This window comes from Tenrec ecaudatus, chromosome X (assembly GCF_050624435.1).
Source record: "Tenrec ecaudatus isolate mTenEca1 chromosome X, mTenEca1.hap1, whole genome shotgun sequence".
NCBI classification, from domain to species: domain Eukaryota; kingdom Metazoa; phylum Chordata; class Mammalia; order Afrosoricida; family Tenrecidae; genus Tenrec; species Tenrec ecaudatus.
In genome coordinates, this window is record NC_134548.1 from 117419178 (window position 1) to 117440900 (window position 21723).

A 21723-nucleotide genomic window follows, 5' to 3' on the forward strand; every position below is an offset into this window, starting at 1 on the left:
TTGTCGCAACCTGAGAACTGTGGCACAAGGAATACATAGGCTAACGGAAATTGGGAAGGACACAAACACAGAGGAGGCATAAAATGACCAGTGGTATATACTAAAGATAAAACACTAGTATACATCGAAAGAATTCGCCAATAAAGTAATAAGAAAGACCACAGAATGGGAAAACATCTTTAGCAATGACACATCAGACTAAGGCCTTATTACTAAAATCTGCAATACTCTGATAACTTTCAACAAGAAAAGAACCAACTATCCACTAAAGAGGTGAGCAAAGGACCTGAGCAAGAGTTTCTCAAGGGCTTAAATACAAATGGACAATAAATATATGAGAAACTGTTTAAAATCTATAGCCATAAGAGAAATGAAAATTAAAACAACTATGAGATACCACCTAACACCCTGAAAGATAGCCCACTTTAAGAAATCAGAAAGTAACAAGTGTTGGAGGGGATGCAGAGAAATAGGAACTCTTGTCCGCTGGTGGACCTGTAGATATGTACCGCCATTATAAAAATCAATTTGGTGATATCTAAGGGAAATTGAGCTACCATATGATCCAGCAATCCCCCTACTGGGCATATATACCCAGAAGAGATAAGAAACACACCACAGCCAGACATCTGTGTTGCAATGTTCATCGCGGCACAGTTCACAATTGCTAGAAGTTGGAAATAGCCCAAATTTCCCTCAATAGATGAATGAATTTAAAAACTCTGGTCCATACATACAATAGAGTATTACTCATCCCTAAAAAGCAGTGATGAACGTATGAAGCACATCGCTGTATGGGAAGAGCTGGAGGAAATTATGCTAAGTGAAGTAAGCCAAACACAGAAGGACAAGTACTACAAGAGTCCGCTGAGTTCAGTTCAAAAAATTCAAAAGGAGCATGGGAAAGAAGATGCTGTATGTATACTGAGGCCCAGGTAATATGGCAGGGGACAGACTAACATCAGGGATACATACGGTAGCCCACTAAAAAGAAGGGGGGGGAGACTTGGATAGACAGGGGAACAGGGCACTAATCCATACATGGGGTAGGTGTTGATGGTATCTCCACAGGGAAAGAGGGACCAGACTTCAACCCTGATAAGAACACAACACACTGACATGAAGCAGGGAGCCGATAGAGAGGCCTCAGGGGCTGGCCCCATTACCGACTAAGTTGACAGCACCACACTCCTCACAGAAGAATTCCCTTCAGAGGACAGCACTGAAGCTATAGCTCAAGGAGAGGGACTTGTCTCATCAGAGCACACAGGAGCCAACGAGGGGGAAGAAGAGAAAATAAAAGAGTGAAGTACATCCTGGCTCACCAAGCCCTGAGGACAATGTTTCTGTTCAGAGCAGCAATGCACAGAGACAACCACAGGACACAGCGTTCCTCACTGACCCATAGCACCATTGGGGACAACATTAGAGAACACACGACAGGAATTGTGCCCGCCCTGAGCCTACTACGCAGAAGCCAGCTTCTGGGGGCATGCAGCAAAGCAATGAAGTCCCCAGGAAATTCCAGGAATTGATGTGGGGCCAAGGCATGGCAACACATCAGACTCGACTGGAAAGCACTCGTCAAGGACAACAAATAGATCTGGTACTATTTATCAGGCTTTTTGTTGTTGTTCTAGTAGTTGTTGTAGCTATTGTTTTATCTTCTATTGTTGCTTCATTGTACTCCGTCTTGTGATGGTGCACATTGTTGTTGCTGCATGTCTACCTGGAATGGATAGGAGGAATAAACAAGCCGGAAGAGAGAAGACAGTGTGACAGTTCTGGGGGGACATTGAAGAGGAGGAGGCAGGGTAAAGGAAGTTGGGCTTAACAAACCCAGGGACAAGGAAACAACTGATCCAAAATCAGTGGCAAGGATGGTGTAGGTGGTCTTGCAGGGCTGGATCAAGAGCAATGTGACTGAGCAGAATTTCTTAGACCCAAATGAAGTCTGAACATGATAATGAAACCAGAAGAAAGTACAAAGAAACAAAGGAAAGAACTAGGAGGCAAAGGGCATTTATAGAGATCTAATTACAGGCATATACAGATGTAAATATATTCATATACAACGAGGGGGACATAGATCTATATATTTATAGGTTTAGTATTAAGGAAACAGATGGACAGTGGGACCCTACTCAAGTACTCCCTCAACACAAGAACACTTTGTTCTAACAATTCACCAGTCTGAGATGCTCAACTTCCTGGCTCAATTGCTGAAGACAATGAGTGCAAAAGTAAATGTGGTGAAGAAAGTTGATGGTGCCCGGTTATCAAAAGTTATAGCATCTGGTGTCTTAACAGCCTGAAGATAAACAGGCAGTCATCTAGCTGAGAAACAACAAAGCCCACATGGAGAAGCACACCAGCCTGTGAGAACACTAGGCGTTAAAGGGATCAGGTATCAGGCATCAAATACAAAAAAAAAAAAAATCATGGAATTGTGAATGAAGGAGAGTGCGGAGTGGGTACCCAGGGCCCATCTTTGGACAATTGGACATCCCCTTGCAGAAGGTCTGCGGGGAGGAGATGAGCCAGTCAGAGTGCATTGTAGCAATGCTGAAACATACAATTTTCCTCTAGTTCCTCTAGTTCCACTATCATAATCCCAATTGTACCTTACAAATCCGGCTGGACCAGAGGATGTACACTGGTACAGATAGAAACTGGGAACACAGGGAATCCAGGACAGATGATCCCTTCAGGACCAGTGGCAAGAGTGGCGATACCGGAAAGGTGAGGGAGAAAGAGGGAACAGATTACAAGGACCTACATATAACCTCCTCCCTGGGGGACGGAAAGCAGAGAAGTGGGTAAAGGGAGACGCCAGACAGTGTAAGATATGACAAAATAATAATAATTGATAAATGATCAAGGGTTCATTGAGGAGGGGGAAGGGGGAGGGAGGGGGAAATGAGGAGCTGATACCAAAGGACTCAAGTAGAAAGCAAATGTTTTGAGAATGATGATGGCAACAAATGTATATGTGTGCTTGACACAATGGATATTTGTATGGATTGTGATAACAATTGTCCAAGCCCCCAACAAAATGATTTTTTAAAAGAGTTTTTGTGTCAGAAACCCACAGGACAGTTCTACCTTGTCCTATAAGGTCACTATGAGTTGGAATTAAGTCGATGACAGTGAAGTGAGAAAACATAAACTGAGGACAGGGATTATCATCCAGTTCATGACTGGAGACTGAAGTTACACAGACATAAGGACTGCACATATTCAGAAGGGACAAGGACATGTGTGTAATATCTGCTCAGGGAGTCTTTGTTTTGGCAAGGTTAAACTAGGCTACTGGGAGGCAAAAGTACTGTCACAAGGGCATGTTGGATGAAAAGTCACAAGGGGGAAATGGATGAAAATAGGTGGAACTGATGGAAAGACTCTCTGCTGCCCTGATGCTCTGCAGGTGAGTGTGTGTGCTTAAACAGTCGTTGATATGAGGGATCTACTGCAGAAAAGCCAATACCCAAATCATTCCAAGCAGGCCCATAATAATGGGAACCATAAATTCTAACCAGCTCATCATTTTAGTGAGACTAGAAGAATGAGTAACTATCAGTAGAGGAGGGAAGATTAATAACAGAGAATTGGCTTCTCACTAAATCACTGCACATGAAATTGTAGGTTGCAAGGGAAGGCAAGAAGCAGTATAGTAATATTCATTCAGGGGAAATTCTTTACTTCAGAGCCCCCTAGAGGTTGCGAGTAATTCAGAATCAGTCCATATTTGAAAGATTACTATGCATTTTTAAATGAATGGATACCAAAATGTAGTACAAAGCTATGGTATATTTTTAGTCTTACTTTTTTAAAAACAATTACATGTGTAACCCTTATGCAAAACTGCAATACAATATATAACTTCGGGTGAGATCCAGAAATCAGAATTTTTGACAAATGCTCCATATGATCCTAATGCATGCCAGCATGTCAGAAGCATGTCCAGAATTCCTCCAAGAGAAGAAAGCAGTCCAAGCGAAGCAGACTTTACATGTAAGGGAAAATGACTTATCGCACCTCCTCTTTGTCCAATGTGTCTGTCACCCTGGAAAACACCGCCAGTTGTCTTCCCACCACAGGCAACCAGAAGTGCCCTTACACCTAAACAAAGTAAGCAGCTATTAGTGAATATGACCAAAACAAAAAAACAAACTCACTACTGACTCTCAGCAGCCCTCTGTGGATCTCTGAGACTGTAACTGCTTACAGGAGTAGAAGGCCCAGTCTTCTCCCACAGAGCTGACCGTGCAGATCACAGGCTAACAGGTAACCACTACACCACCAGTGAATATAAAGGATATCAAGGTGCCCTCTTCCCAAGGAACCCACCATAGGGTCCAAATTCCTAGGAGTAGCCTTTCTCCTTGAGGGTTAATATTAGGTCTTGTCTTCCCGTGGCTGTGTCTGTCGCCCTTCCTTTGCGTTATACTATACAGCTTTCCAATTTGCTAGGGCAAGATGGTTGCTGGCAGGAGATCTGAGAGAGTGCATAAGATTTTGTCAAAAGCTGGTCAGAAACTGGCCTTATAGTTTGACTGCAAGGAAAATAACCTTGAGTTGGGATTTGTTGTGAAATGTGAAATTGAGCAGACGTGTTGATTTGACCCAGCTATGGCCATGTGCTCTGAATCTGAGCAAGTCAACAGTCTTTGAAGGTATGTTCAATAGTCACAGTACATCGCACTGTTGCTGAGAACATAATTAAAATAAATGATGCCCTAGATGGCCCCATCTCAGAGGCAATGCAGAGTTCGCATGTGAATTACAGTTGTGTCATGGCAGGTGGTATTAAGTAAACAGGCCAGACCACTGTGTATTATTAGGTACTTTTTGCCTTACAGTGACTCGTAGTGACCTTTTACACAATAGTACAAAACTCCCTGGGCCTATCCCATCCTCGGTGATTTTTATGTTTGAGCCCATTGATGCAGCCACTGTGTCATTCCATCTTACTGAAGGACTTTCTCTCTTTCACCGATGCGCTACTTTACCAAGCATGTTGTCCTTTTCCAGGGCCTGATCCCATCTGAAAATATGCCCAATGTGAGACAGTCTCACCATTCTTGTTGCTAAGGACATGCTAGCGGCACTTCCTCCAAGACAGATTTGTTTGTTGTTCTGACAGTCCATGGTACTTTCAGTATTAAGAGCCAGCACTGTGACTTTCTTCTTTAGCTGTCAGCTGGCATTTTCTCTTTAGTGAATTTCATTACTTCTTGCACCAGTGTTAGATACTCTATATTCAAGAGGAAGTTTCACAGTCTCTTCTGACATCCACTTTGGTTCTTTTCTTTCTTTCTTTCCTTTTTTTTTTTTTTTACATCATCCAATAGCTTCTAGCGTCTTTGGTGTTCAATGCATCAAATATGTTCTCTAATTGCAGGTGTGATATACTTAAGGGCATATTTTTGTCCTCCAAGGCTTGTTTTCATTTTCTTCTTATTCAGTCACATATGAGCAATTGTTTGTTCCACAGTCAGCCCCTGACCTGGTGTTAAGTGTGATATGGTACTTCCTCAACATCTCTTCTCAGAGTTTGATGCCTGTGTTTTCCATCTAGTGAGGTCCACGAGTATACTTACTATTTATGTTCATAAAAGGGGCTATTTACAACTAAGAAGTCATTGGCTTTGCAAAGTTCCGTCATATAAATTCCTGCTTCATTTCTATCACTAGGGCCATATTTTGCAACCTCCACCACCGCCCCTGAAAAAAACCCAACTCACTGCCATTGAGTCAATGCAGAATCAGAGTGACCCTCCTGTGGGTTTCTGAGACTGGAACCATTTATGGGAGTAGAAAGACCAGCGTTTCTCCCTGGCGAGCTGCTGGTGGTTTCCAACTGCTGACCATGCAGATTGCAGCCCAACATGTAACCACTACACTACCAGGGCTCCTACCAATACTTTCTTTTTGTTCCCAGTTTTGGCATCGCAGTTACCAGTAATTATCAAGATGCTTTGATTGTATGTGTGATTAATTTCAGACTGAAGAAGAGAGTAAAATTTCTTCATCATTAGCAGACATAATTGGTGCATAAATTTCAATGAGAGTTGCACTAACTGGACTTCCCTGTAGTTGGATAGCTATAGTCTTAATACACATTGTACTAAATAATAGATCTTCAAATATTCTTTTTGAGACTGAATGTGACACCATGCCTCTTGAATTTGTCATTCCCAACATAGTAAACAATAAGATTTCTAACTCAAAATGACCAATATCAGTCCATTTCAGCACACTAATGTCCAGGATATTGATCTTCATAGATTTCTTAATTAATACTTCTTATCTTCACACACTGATTCTTTTCCATTTGAAGGTTTTACAGAAAATATACAAATGGGAGCAGTTGTGAGGATGGGGCAGGACCCAACACTAACAACAACATATGTAATTTGTTATGCAATACACTATATATGTACATAGAACAAGAAGCCCTGGTGGAATCGTGGTCTTTTTTTTAACATTGTATTAGGGGCTCATACAACTCTTATCACAATCCATGCATATACATACATCAATTGTATAAAGCATATCTGTACATTCTTTTCTCTAATCATTTTTTTCTTTTCTTTTTTTACATTTTATTAGGGGCTCATACAACTCTTATCACAATCCACACATATATATACATCAATTGTATAAAGCACATCTATACATTCTTTGCCCCAATCACTCTCAAAGCATTTGCTCTCCACTTAAGCCCTTTGCATCAGGTCTCCTTATTTTTTTTCCCCTCCCTCCGGAATCGTGGTCTTGAGTTGAACTGGAAACCACAAGTCTGCAGTTAGAAACCATCAGCTGCTCTTCAGGAGCAAGACAAGACTTTCTACTTCTATAAAGATTTTCAGTCTTGGAAACTCACAGGGGAAGTTCAATGTCCTATAGAATGGTTGTGAGTCAGAATCAACTCAAGAGCTGTAAATTTAGTGGACTTTTTTGGTGTGTAAGTGTTATAAATATATATATGTGTGCATATATACACACAAGGGTAAGTCAAAAATTATTACTATAAAAATTATACCCATCTTAATTAAACAAAGAGTTCAAAGTGTGAAATTGTTGTTTTTAGACATATCCTCTATTTAGGTCTATATACTTCCAAAGGCAGTGTTACTATCTCTCTAACCCTTCCTAGAAGATTTCTAAGTTCTTAGACTTAATATCAGGTCAAAATGATCGTTTGAGCATCCTTGAGGGACTCAAATTATATATCTTGTCAATGTTCTTTGAGTTTGGGGAACAGAAAGTAATCAGAAGGGGCAAGACCAGGGCTGTAAGGTGGAAGAGAGAAGATCTCTTGCTTCCAAGACTAATGGAAAGAATAGCTCAGTGAGGCAGCTGGTTTTCACACACTTTTGGCACCCATTGAGTCCAAAGCTTGCTAAACTTACTATATTTGCTTAAAATTGAAAATGCTGTACCATATGTGATCCCAACTTCAATATCTATCCCACCAATAGTGATTCTGTAGTCTTTTCCCGCCAGTTTCTGAACTTTTACCACAGATTAATTTGTCAAGGCTAACAGTCTTCACCGTGTTCGTTCATCTTTGAGTTCTTTCTGACCTTCCTTAAAATGCTTAATCTCTCTAAAATCTTTTGTTGTTTGTGAGGCAACATTACTGTAGATTTGTTGAAAAGCTACAATGAAGTGGATAGTCATTTGAGTTTTATTGAAAGTTTTTCTTAGTTCTGCCTTCAAAACCATGCTTTTCCACGACACAAGAAAGTATCCTTTTTTAAGGCACCCTAGGAAAACTAAGACATGTGCATCACTGACACAACTTGTCCACAACCATTCCCCGGTCACAGAGACATGTTGAAACAGGCTGTGTTTGAAATAAACCCTGATCCTTGCCATTTAAACACACGACAGTAAGAAAACTAACAAAATTAAAAACAGGGAAACGATCTGAGTGGACACTACCACAAAAGATATATTATATATGGATAGTAAGTAAACATATGAAAAGATGTCCAACATCATTAGCCATTTGGGGAATTGCCCTAAACCTATTAGAATGTTGTTGTTTTTAACGGCATGTGCTGACCAGGATAGAGAAACAGGTGGAAAGGCAAAATGGTACAGCCGCCCTAGAAAACAATTTGGCAAGACTAAGGATATATTGAACGCATCACCAAACAATGACATGCCTTGATATTTAACCTAATGAAATCAAACTTATGTCTGCACAAAAATACATACAAGAATGTTTATAGCAGCTCTATTCATAAGTGCTAAAAACTGGAAACAACCCAGATACCCTTCAGTGGGTGAATGAATAAATATACTGTGATACAGCCTTATGATGGTTACCACTCAGCACACTTCACCACACGGATTCTCCTAGGCATTATAAAAGAAGCCAGATGTGAGAGGTCACCTACAATATGATTCCATTTATATAGAAAAGGTAAAATCTGAAAGAACAGTGCACAGAGCAGTGGTTGCCTGCGTAGCGATCGGCAAATGGTTTGATTAAAAAAGAGCAACCCTATGCAACTTGGGGGATATTAATCTAATCGGCATGGTATTCATAGTTACTTGTGTCCATTCAGGTCTTAAAACTCCTCTCCAGATTTACATGTATGAGTGTTCTTTACACACCATAGCCAAGGCATATGTATATATCCATATATAAACACATACCACGAAAACTTCTCAAATGGGTGAATTTTGTTTTCTGTCAGTTACACCCCAATACAGTTGTAGTGAAACGTGAAAGTCTCCCCCAGCCACCCCTTAAAAAGAACAACAGTTCAAAGGAACCCTGGTGGAGATGACTGGGAAGTGCTGAGCTGCTAACCGCAAGATAAAGTCACAGGTTCAGACCAAACCAGCTGCTCCATGGGAGAAAGATAAGGTTGTCTGCTCCCAGGACGATTATAGCTTCGACAGTTCCATACCGGATTGTTACGAATCAGTGTTGACTCATCGGTTTGGGGAGGGATGGGTTTTTGGGTTTTTTTTGCTTGACAGTTTTGTTACATGTTAAGTACATGTAAGCATGCAATATGAAGGTTTTCGGACTCCATCGATGGTATTATTATGCACAATATGTAGTTTACATTGCTTTTCAACTAGAAAGAGAGAGCTAGAGAGAATGTGTGTGGAATATAAGTTCTGCATTAGAATATTTATAGTTGAATTTTAATAATAATGTATGTGCGTAACTTCATTTATTTGGCCAGGTTCCTACCATTGGAAACTGAGGTTGTTTCAGGGTTTTTCCATGCGACTGAGAATGTCCCTGTGCATACACCTTTGTGCAGGTCTATTGATAAAGTTCTACAAATGGGATTGCTGGGTTACAAATATGGCACCTGTACGGTATGATGGTGCATTTTTATAGCTATAAAAACAAGTTGAGCTTTTGAAATTAGAGATCCCTAGGCACATTTTTTTAATTTCCCCATCCTAAATCTTTGCACTCCTGTCTTTCATAGGATCATGCCGATATTGAATGGAAGTTTGCAAGGACCAAGCTCTGGATGAGTTATTTTGATGAAGGTGGCACCTTACCACCTCCTTTTAACATCATTCCCAGCCCCAAGTCATTTCTCTACCTTGGTAACTGGTTCAACAACACTTTCTGCCCCAAAAGAGACCCTGATGGGAGACGGCGAAGGCACAACTTAAGAAGTTTCACAGTAAGGCTTTTTAAATGTTTGCTTTTTTGAAGAATGAATTTTTCCTCCCTCCCTCCCCCTTTGTGATACTCAGTAGACAACAACAACTAGTCCAGCCTCCAAAGGTTTGTAGGGTCTCGCAGGCAGGAACTACTGCAGCATCCTCCAGTCTGGATATGTATGGGCGGGACTGGCTGTATGTTGCGAGACTGTGAACATAACCTCTTTTGTCCATTTTTAATTACAGGAGCGTCATGCTGACAGCCTGATACAGAACCAACATTACCAGGTAAAAAAGCTTCCTCACAGTAGTTCTTGGCTGGTTGGGTGACATCAAAGTAGATTCATATCAACCGGGCAATCGCGTTAAAATTAGTTCTGATTCAGTGTATCTGGGGTAGAAAGGCAAATTCTCAAAAGAAGGATTAAAACAGAATAAAACAATTCAAAGCCCTGAGTAGAAATGAATTTGAGCTAGGCTATATCTGGACATAGGTGCTCTGGTGGCGCAGTCTTACAGGTTGGCTTCAATCCAGATGGTCAGCAGTTTGAAACCATCAGCCATACCTCGGGAAAAAGATGGTGCTTTCTACTCCCATAAGCGGTAACAGTCTCAGAAATGCCCTGGGGCAGTTCAGCCCTGTCTTATAGACTCACTATGAGTTGGCATTGACTCTGGCAGTGAGTTTAGGTTAGGCTCGTGTATCTGGACAGGGCACATTCACACTAATGTCCCTGACAACCCTCACTGACAGCAAGCTGGTTCTGACGCATAGCAATCCTATAGGGACAGGGTTGAACTACCCCGATAGGGGTTTTCAAGACTTTAAATCTTTACAGAAGTAGACCACCTCAACTTTTTCCCCCGAGAGACTGGTGGGTTTGAACCACTGACCTGGTTTGCAGCTCAGTTTGTAACCTACTACACCACTGGGGCTGTAGTGCATCAAAAGCTGATGTATGATTATGTCCTCGGCATGAGAACACTTGCTACCGGTGTAGGATCCTGTTGTGAGCCCTTTGAACAGTGGCTTGGTTTTGTTTAGTAATACCTGTGATTGAGAAAGCTGAGGTACTAGAGATCACAGCAAACAGCACATACAGCTGTTTAGGTAGTCAACGGTTAGTTATTGAGTACTTACTGTGAGCTTAGGACCCCTGATGGTGTAGCTGGCTGCCAACCACAAGGTCAGCAGTTGGAGTCCACTAGTCACTCCATGGAAGAAAGAGGAGGCTGTCTCCTCCTCCTTGGAAACCCTAGGTAGCAGAATTGACTCCATGGTGGCGGGTTTACTATACATCTAGGCTAGATAGAAATAAAATCCCTGGGAACAAGAAACACATGTTTTTGCCCTTAGAAAAATATTTATCTAGTACAGAATAAAGCCATTAAGCCAATCATTACAAATAGTAAGTGATTACAGGAGTCTAACCTGTACAGAGGACTATGAGACTCCATACTAAGTAAAGAATATATGATAGGAGGAAACTAACCTTAATGAAGTCAAACCTTATTTGGATGTTAGGAACTTAGGTCTCCATGAATGATAAACACGACTTTAATCAAAGAAATAGATAAGCACTTCAGCATTTTACAAAGTAATTATCCTCTTAAACATTAGAGTGTGTTTGTCACATCAACCAGTATAAAAAAGGAAGAAAAAAAAAAACAAGCTTCCAAACATCAGAGACAGAAACCCCTGAGTGGCACAAATGAGAAGTCCTTTACTGCTAGCCACCAAGTGGTTCAAACCCATGCAGAGGAGCCTAGGAAGACAAGAGCAGCAGCCTTTGGTGGGAAAGCGTTCTCTTCTCCTGCCTCCAACGCTCATTATCTTTGCTGTGATGAATTGTGTGAAATTCATTACTAATTTCATTGCTTGCTTCACACTCATCCTCATAAAAATGTTCCTGGGAATCTTAAAGCATTCTTCAAATTAACATTGCTACAACAAGGGTAGATAGGAACTGGCTATTATTAATAGGAAGCCCTGATGGTTACCAGTTGTCTACTAACACCAAGGTCAGCAGTTCAAAACCACCAGCTGCTCCTGAGGAGATAGACAAGACTTTCTAGTCCCGTAAATTAGTAATCGCAGAAACCCATAGGGGCAGTTAGATCCTGTCCTGTAGGCTCACTATGAGTTGGAATCAACTTGATGGCAGTGAGTTTATTATCATTATCATCATTATTATTATTACTGTAAGCCTTGAAATCAGATTGAACTAGAATTAGAAATTAAATTGAATTAGAACTAAATGTTGCCATTTATTCACCCATGTTGGATGACCTTGGACTGGCCCATTAACCCCACTGCAACCTCAGTTTCCTCATCCACAAAACAGAAGATAAAGCTGAAAGTAGTGGTATAAGAATTGAGTGGTGAATATTTAGGCATGTTTGTATTGATTTTTTTTCTTTTTGTAGGTGGGTTTAGTATGGGTTTTGTAGTGGGTTTAGTAAGGGTTTTGTAGGTGGGGTTAATAAGGGTCGTTTGTATTCATTTTTATAGACTGCCTGGGGCAGCGCCTGACACATTGCAAGCAGTGGATGCTACCCTCATCCTGCCTACACTAGGAACCATTCCTCCAGATGCTAAATAAGAGATCACTTCCTGTTTTTCCCTTTTGTTATTTTGGAGTGTATCACACACAAAGGAAAGCATATAAAACACAGGTTGACCAAAAAGTACATCCCGACTCATCAGAAGACTGTGGCGCCCCTGCAAAGCAGTCTTTCATTATTTCCCTGCCCCATGCCCCTCTCATCATCTCACTATCCCCTTCAAAGTCTCCTTCTTTGGTAAGAAAATATTCATGGTTTTTCTTTGATAATAGTGGTGTCCTGTAGTATTTGTCTTTATAAGATTGAATCGCCTTGATGAGCATATTGTATGCCAAATTTGTCCACATCATCAGACCTTTGATGGTTTCACTGCTTTTTTACAGATGCATAAAATTCCATTGTGTGTGTGTACCAGAATTTATTTCTCCTTTCCTCCATAGATGGGTTTGGGGTTGTTTCCATCTTTTTGCTATTGTAGGAATTGCTGTGATGAACATGGGTGTGCACATATCTGTTCTTTTGACCTTGTTTCCTTTGGAGGATACACCAAGGAGCGATTACAGAGTCACATGATAGTTCTATTTGTACTTGTTTAAGCGCCACACCATTTCCCATAGCGACTGCACAATTCTATAATCTCACCAGCAGTGTAACAGGCTTCCAATTTCTCTACATCCAATAAGAGACCGTTCTGATAGAGGAGATGTGTAGATGAAGAAAAGTATTAAAATTAGTAGACAGTGACTTTGAAGAATGACTATCAACTCTTATATTAAAAAAAAAAACAGGGAAAAACGCATCTTATTTGGAGTTTAAAGTTTAATCCTTCCTGAAGGGAAAGAATCATGCCTATGGTCACAGGGATTATTTCACTCTCATTCTTCTACAAATGTGAATTCATATTAACCTTATGTTTGGGGGACTTGTATTTTTACTTTAAGGTGAGTTTAATTTAACTGGCCCAGTCTGCAATCAAATTTGCCATAGACTAAGTAATTCTTCAGTTGGCCAATTAACTTAGCTTTTTTTAATGCAGAAACATGCCTGGGTCCTGTAAGATTTTTCTTTTGCAAAGATGGTCAAGGCATGTTTTTTTCCAAGGTAGGGTTCTAACTTTACTGAGAGTCTGAGAAAGAAACTTAATGCCCCCCCCCCTTTCTTTGAATTCCAGGAAGTTATCCGGAATTTAGTCAAGAGATATGTGGCTGCTATGATAAGAAATTCCAAAACCAATGAGGGATTGACAGAAGAAAATTTTAAGGTAATTTAAACATAAAGTGGCTTAACTTTCCATTTCACATTGCTTAAGCATCATGATACCTTCACAGTTTTAGGGCTCTGATGATGGAATTTCTGAAGCACTTCGGGTGCCACTGTGGTTAGCATCGGCTGGCCAGAAGGGCAGTGGTTCTTCTCTGCCAGTCACTCTCCAGGAGAAAGGCAGGGCATCCTACTGCTGTAAAGATGACAGCCACAGAAACACGAGGTGGCAGTTCGACTCTTACCTTGTATTGTTGCTATGGGCCTGGATCTGCTTTGGGTTTTTAATTATATAACAGCAAACCCAGCAACAATTCTTTCTTTCCTCGTAGAATTGTGTGATACTCAGTAGATGGAGGGATTTTTCTTAATGTCGGTCACAGCATGATCAGCTTTATGATTAAATGCAATCTTTCCTGGGCACTCTTAAAATACTGGGTGATTCTCTGTGTTGGAATTGAGCACTTGAAATGGTGCAGCAAAGCTGCCAGCTAGCAAAAGGCAGATGCTCATGACTTATGGACCGGCTTTACTCCAAAGACATAAAGACCAAAGGCATTGTTCTGAAATCTAAGGTCTTAAGACACTTAGCACTAAGACATGTCCTTCTCATATTTGAATCTGCCTGTGATCAGCTGCTAACTGGAAGGCCAGTAGTGTGAATCCAGCCAGCAGCTCTGCAGAAGAAAAGTTCTGAGCAACTTGTTGCCATTCTTAAGGATTACAGCCAAGAACATCCCATGGAACACTTTAGCTCTGTAATAAGGGGTCCCCGCAAGTCCGAGGCCATCTCCCCACCACCACCCCACCCAGGGGGACGAAGAGAGACAGCGGACGTTGTAAGATATGAAAATAATAAGAGTTGATCATTTATCAGGGGTCCATGGGGATAGGAGGAGGAGTAAAAAGAGAAGCTGATACCAAGGGCTCAAGCAGGAAGAGAATGTATTGGAAATGATAATAGCAACATATGTACAAAAGTGTTTGGTATAATTGATGTATAGATTGTTACAAGTGTCCCGAATAAAATTATTTATTAATTAAAAAAAACAGAGGTTCTCAACCAGTGCACATTTGGCCATGCCGGGAGCCATTTGGGATTGTCACCTCAGGGGGAGTGCACATCTAGTGGGTACAGGTTAGCGATACTACTGAACCGCCTACAAAGCACAAGGGGGGGGGCTAAAACAAATCATTAGCCACAATGTTCGCACTAGCGAGGCTGACAATGCCATATGCAAGATCACGTGTGCATGAGGGGGCTTCAAAAAGCCGAGAGAAACTCTCTATCATCTTCTCATTCCACTTTTTCCATGAACCTTTAAAAGTCCTCTTAGATCTTACAAAGCTCATAGAAGGTTATTATCCTAATCTAGACACAGAAGTCATCTACTGAGGGCCTAGTACATAGACAAGTACATATGTGCCAAGTACACATTGAGGCCCTGCCTTCATGGAGTGACAAACCCAATGATAATAGGAGGTGAATGGGTGACTTGAATGTTCTGACAGGGAGAGTGCAAGGTACTGTGGGAACCCAGAGAGGATGGACACTAATTATGACTTGGGGACTTAAGGCAGGCTTACCTGAGGAAGCATTGTTTTAGGCAGAGATCAGACCAAAGGAGAGCCTTGTGAACAGAGGGTACAAGACACAGAGGTCCAGAATGCGGTTCCATAAGGCTGGACACTAAGCCTGGGAAATGGGTAGAGGGAGATGGCCAGGTGGTAGAGTGGGGACCATGGGCTGCTCACTGCAGCTAGAAGAGCAGTTGTAAATCACCAGCTGTCCCATGGGAGAAAGATGGGGCTTTCCACTCCTGTCAAGAGTTTCTCTCTCCAAAACCCACAGGAGCAGTTCTCCCCTGCCCCGTAGGGTTACTGAGTCTTCATCGACTCTATGGCAGGGAGCGTTGACAGACCTGGTAGTCCATTGTAGGATGTTTATCTTGGTTGCCTATGGTCAGCAACAAGCTTTGAGAGTTTTGAGCAGGGAAATGACATGCTCAGATTTAAGCTTTAAAAGTTCTTTTTACAGGAGCGAGCTTCACTAGGCAGCCCTTAGACATACAAGAAATCGCATCAGGGATTTGACAGCATAGGGCTGCTGTTCCACAACAGGAGGCTTATCGCTTGACTTTCCACTTCTCGGGTCTCATTCTTGTGAGTCCTGGAGGCATTCTTCCTCTTCTGCAATCGTTTGATAAGCAGTTTATGTCTAGGAAGTCCCGTGTCCAAATCTACCATCTTGGCGGTTAGTTAGCACTTTACCAGGGATGAAGTAGCATGCTGGGATGTATTGGATGGGGATCGGCAGAAGTTAACCAAAGCAACAGCGCTGTTTTCCAATGGGCAGCTCTGCCACTGCAGGAATTAGTGCTTCTCTTGCACTTAAGATGAGATTTTTCTGATAGTCTTTGCGCTTTAGGGTTGGTTCGTCACCAGACAAGACCTAGAACATGCCAGTCATGTCTCTTTTGAAGCGACGGTCACGCTCCTCACAATCACATGTCTTCTCTCTTGCCGTAGGAATTAAAGCAGGACATCTCGAGCTTTCGATATGAAGTGCTTGACCTCTTAGGAAATAGGAAACACCCAAGGAGAAGCCTTTCCACTAGCAGCACTGAACTCTCTCAGCGGGATGATACCAACGACGGCCGTGGAGGGGCGCGGGCCAAATCCAAGAGTGTCTCTTTCAACTTGGGCTGCAAGAAGAAGGCCTGCCATGGTCCGCCTCTCATCAGAACCATCCCCAGAGCCAGTGGCGCCCAAGGAAAAGCAAAAGCTGAGTCATCGGGCAAACGCTCCTTCGTGGGTCCTCCGCTCAAGAAACTGGGTCTCTTGTTCTCCAAGTTTCATGGTCACATGTCTGAACCGAGTTCTGAGCCAATGTATACCATTTCGGATGGCATCGCGCAGCAGCACTACATGTGGCAGGACATCAGATATTCTCAGATGGAGAAAGGGGCAGCCGAGGCTTGTTCTCAAAGTGAAATGAACCTCAGTGAGGTAGAATTAGGTGAAGCCCGCGGCGCTGCTCCAAGCCCGGCGTGCCCGCTAGCCTGTTCCAGCTCTCTTCACTGCGCCTCTAGCATCTGCTCCTCAAATTCCAAACTTTTAGACTCCTCCGAGGATGTGTTTGAAACTTGGGGGGAGGCCTGTGACTTGCTGATGCACAAATGGGGTGATGAACAGGAAGAACAAGTGACGACTCGGCTCTAGACCAAGACCCCAGCCCTGCCCCGCCCCCAGCTCCTGTTCTGGCACTCAACCAGAAACCTGTGAAGTCTCTGCTCTCAGAGGTCTGCCTTGAGAAGATGAATATGATTCCCTCACTGGGCCCAAGGAAGGAGAGCAACACTCCTATGATTTGCAGCGTCTTTTGTAACCACATGCTCCACTTTGTTTTCGTTTCATGGTTCTGATGGTGATAATGATTGGGACGGTGATTTGCTTTTTTATACCTATAAACACTAAGTTCATTTCACAAGCAACTCAAGGGGCTTTTTGCCCCTCAGCAGCAGAGGTGCAGTCAGGTGCTTAACCCATTTGCGTTGCTTCTCAGCCTTGCCTCCTTGAAGCTCCAGGTGCCACTTAGCTACTGTTGCTGCCACCCAGATTCCTCACCTTCGTCTGCCGGCACCCACCATTCCCCCAACCCCAGGGCTGAGGATATGGTCAGCAGGCCCAGCAGCTGTCACAGAAGGTGAACTAACCCACCTGTCTTTGCTGCCCTGTAATGCTACGCGCAGCCCACTCGGGTTCAGTCAATAGCGTCAAAGGGAGACTGACCAGACTCCAAAGAATTGTCGATTTGTGGCTTTTAGGTATCACTGGCCTTCTGTTTTCTTTTTTCTAAACATTACAACTTCTTAGTCTGGGGGCTGTTGTTGTTATTGTCTTATTTCTCCCTTCTTTCTGCACTTTCTTCCTTCAAAGTGTGTTAGTTTGCTGATTTGTGCCAATTTGATATTTACCACATAGTGTATGTCCTTGCTAATAAGTTAACTTCCTTTCCTGTGTTTGTGATTTTTGCTAACTTGTTCCCTTTTAAAAGATGACAGTAGTGAAATTAGTATTTAGGATGTGTATATTTTCCCCCAGAAATCTTCTCCTGCACTCTAACCAAAGGCTGCTACGTCTCATCGAGTTGCAGGTAAAGACGCCTGGCTCGTCAATCGACAGGGCCCTGTCTACTGGTGAGTCAGCGTCAACTCAAGGACAGTGAGGGAGTTTCTCTACTGTTGACAAGTGCCAACGTTATTGCTAGCAAAGACCTTGCTAAGTTTACAGCCTGGATTTGAAACTCTTTATCGGAAAAATGACATTTTGATCAGGTGTCGTTATCTGGGTGAAGAAGGAGGCTCTCCGCTTTAATGAACACTTTCTGAAGAAAAAGAAATTGGGTGTAAGGGACCGAATTCAGGTTGCAGTTTTCGTGCTCACTGGGCAATGGAATTGCACGTGTAAAACTGCTAGTTAACATTATTTACCCTGATTTCATGGGAGCGTAAACATGAGCCCAACCCTGCTGTCTTCTGAGAAAGCTGCATTTATACATTCAAATCCCCCCCCCCACAGCTTATTGATATCTCAGCAGAGTACAGAGGTTTCCGTTAAAAACCGAGGTCCATATTGGGAATGGGTATCTCTTGACAAGAGCTAGTGGCACGAGGGGTTACAAACTGGGCTGCTCACAGGAAGGTCAGCAGTGTAAGAGGAGGCTTTGTGCGCCTGTGAAGACTTGGAGTCTTGGAAACCCACAAGCGCAGTACCACACAGCACTTGATGGCAACGAGCTTGGTGCTGTTGTTAATGTTTTGGAGGTAAGGGTGTTTTTTTTACCAACATTAGCAAAAAGGTACTCTCAATTACAACACAGTTCTAGAGATTAAAATAACAACAGTACATTACCCAGGAAAAGAAGAGAGTTAATCTAATCAAGTACCACCCTATTATTTTAAATAGCAGTCATAATTGGAATTGGTCTGAATTCATATAATTTCTGGTAAAAGAGAAATGAGAAATTTCCACTGAAGGCACAGAATGCTCCCAACTACCTTTAGACGGTAGTGTGTGCTATTTAGATTGATTACCATTTCTATCACTAGTGCTGATGATCAATACCCAAAATGTTTCACATGGAGAAAAGACAAACTAGCAGGGTGGGGGTGTGGGAGTAAGTGTTGAAGAAGAAAGCTCATATCTAGGGAAATAGGATCAATGTTTTGAGAACAAACTTCACCAAGAAATCCTTGCCTAAGACGTTGTTTGAAAACATATTTCAGATGATACCTAAAGAGATCATCAGAGGGACTATCATTATTGCTACTGACATGACTGTGGCTAGGTGTTCTCAAGTCAGTTCAAACTCATATGGCTCTGTGTACAACACAAAAAAACACTCCCCAGGCCTGAGCTGTCTTCACGCTTATTGCTATCTTGGAACCTATACTTACAGCCACTGTGTCAATCCATCTCATTGAGGGTCTGCCTCTTTTTTTTTGCTGCCCCTTGACTATTTTTTTAAACAAGAAGCATGAGAATATTTCTTATGGAAACTCTTGGGTGAAGAGATATGATATACTTTATACTGGTGCTTATTTCATTTGTTTAATCAATGTTCACAAATGCATAATTCATGTTTCAAAAACGTGGAGCCATTAGGACTAAATTGCTATACAACATGGGTACACTATGTTTCATTAGTATTTATTCTCCCTTGCTTGTTGAAGAGTCACTATGGTGGACTGCACGTTGGGTTGTTAACCACAAGGTCAGCAGTTCAAACCCACCAGTTCCTCCAAGAAAGAAAGATGATGCTTGCTGCTCCCTTGAAGATTGACCAATCTAATTTTATCTAGGACTGATACAGATCCAAAAGTTAGAAACAGAGAGGAAGGAACTGTACTTGAAAAATATTGCCTTAATAATAGGGAGCCCAGTTTGAACAGTCGCAATACATCTGATAGGGTCAACATGAATGGGAATGGTTGCAAAAGCAGTGAGTTGAGTAGACTACCTGCTGGTTAACTTGGCATACCAAAGCCACACTCACTGCCATTGCATTGACAGCAACTCAGAGCAACCCTACAGCACAGGGTCGAACTGCCCCTTTTGAGTTGTGTCTTTCTACAGTTGAGTGGCTAGTAGATTCAGACTGTCAGCCTTGCAAGTCACAGCTAAATACATGACCACTATGCCACCAGGGATATTTCTCTGGCTGGCACATTCATCTCTTTTGAGCCTAACTCCCAACTCAGTACTACAGTATGCTCCTTATTAGCACTTATAAAAATGAACACTTCCTTCTGTATTTACTTCTTTACCATGCCATGAGTCCTTTGAAGGCACAGATGATGATGTAGGTGATTTTCCTATGACCAGAACTTAGCACATTATTGAAGAGCCTGATGACACAATGGTTAATCAATGGTCAGAAAACTTAAAGGGTCTGCGTTCAAATCCACTTAGTAATTCGATGGAAAGAAGACATTCTCTTCTTGAAATGAAAAAAAAATCGAGTGTGTTTAGGCAGACAATTGGTGACGATTGTAAAAAATAATTGCTTTTAGAAAATGAATAGGTCTCCTCTCTTCTCAGTCAGGAATTGTAGGCCTTGGTAAGAATGGCATTATTAGTGTCTTTTGGCTTTTTTCAGACAAAACACCTGGGAAAACAGTGCTAGTGACCTGAGTAACACTTTAGTCCCTGGAGGCACAAAATATATCCCACCATACACCTATTGAAGATGGACTGACTTTCAGAAATTAGAAACACTTAGGAACGATTAGAAATTACCAAGGAAGCCTTGGTCATAGAGCACCCAAGATCAAATCTGTCCGGTAGGGTCCAGAGGAGTTGGCATTGCTATTATAGCAGGGACTTGTATTAACCTACTGGCAATCTGCCTGGCAAACTTAGCCCTGTGCGTGGTCTGGCACCCAGACCGAGGCTCACACTATGCTCCTTTATGAAGTTTTTCGACACCAAAATCATTGGTTCCATTGTTGAGGTGTAATCTGACTAGACACTTCGAGGATGGATTTTGGGTTACCACTGTCCTCCATAACCGTGATCAGGGTTATTGGCTTTTAAAAATTAGAAACACTTAGAAGGAATGGAAATTACCAAGGAAGGCTTGGTCATAGACAGCCCAGTGGTGCAGATCAAAGCTGGCTGGTAGGGTCACTGTGAGGTGGAATGGACATTCTAGCAATGGACGGATTGCCATAGTGGCCTCTCTGCCTGGCATGCATAACTCTGTTGCCTACCTCCCAGAATACAGCTCACACAATGCTCCATTTATGAGGTCTTATGACCGTAACTCATTTTGTCATGGTTGTAACTGTACCCTGCACCCCTAGAGGGCAAGGGCCACAAATTAGGTGGTTTTTGTAATGCCAGACCTAGCAATCTTTTGAAGAGCCTAAAGGAGCCATGGTCGATCACTGGTCAGCTGACTGAAAGGTTGACAGTTTGGATCCACTCAGTAATCCCTTGGGAAAAAGAGCTACCATGATGGGCATATCTATGCTGTCACAGTGACTCTTGCCATAGTGACTGCTTTTAGAAACTTTAGATGTCGCCTTTCTTCTTTGCCATCAGGAACTGAAGGCTGCAGGCTTTATTAGATGTGTCCTTTTGGTTTTTTTCAGACCATATGATGGAGGAAACAATGTTGGTGACTTCAGTCACACCCTCTAGTCCCTGGAGACACAAAACGTATCCCACCTTAAACCTATTACAGTTGGATTGCCTTTCAAAAAAGTTAGAAGCAATTCGGAAGGATTGGAAATTACCCAAGGAAGCCTTGGTCATAGAAAGCCCAGTGGTGCAGATGAAATCTATCTGGTAGGGTCAACCATGAGTTGTAATTGACATTATAGCAGTGGGTTGGGTTAACCTACTGGCTCTCTGCCGGGCATCCTTATCCCCGTGTTCCCTGGCCCCCAGAGTGAGTCTTACACTATGCTCCTTTTATGAAGTCTTATGACGACAAACTCATTTCCCTCACCCATTTTCCTTATGGTAACACGAGCTCTGTGAGGACAGGGACAATGACATAGGTCAGTTGTCTAAACCTGATCTTGCAATATGTATAAGATCCAAATCGTGCATTGGCTCATCACTTTAAATCCACTCAGTGATCCCACGGAATGCAGACCTGGTCTGTTAGTTTCTCAGCACCCCGGTTTGGCCATTTCAACCGTGTCACATATTTACTACTGCGAAATTTCC

General features: G+C 42.3%; 1 protein-coding gene across 1 annotated transcript in view; it reads left to right on the forward strand.

Annotated features, from left to right (window-relative positions):
• The window catches only part of TRPC5 (transient receptor potential cation channel subfamily C member 5), a 146760-nt gene extending 130056 nt beyond the window's left edge, over window positions 1–16704 (forward strand). The window contains exons 7-10 of the mRNA XM_075538842.1: window positions 9474–9677; window positions 9904–9945; window positions 13394–13483; window positions 16012–16704. Of these exons, the coding sequence (XP_075394957.1) occupies window positions 9474–9677; window positions 9904–9945; window positions 13394–13483; window positions 16012–16704 (1029 nt within the window). The remainder of the gene's footprint in view (window positions 1–9473; window positions 9678–9903; window positions 9946–13393; window positions 13484–16011) is intronic.
• The last annotated feature ends 5019 nt before the right edge of the window (window positions 16705–21723 follow it).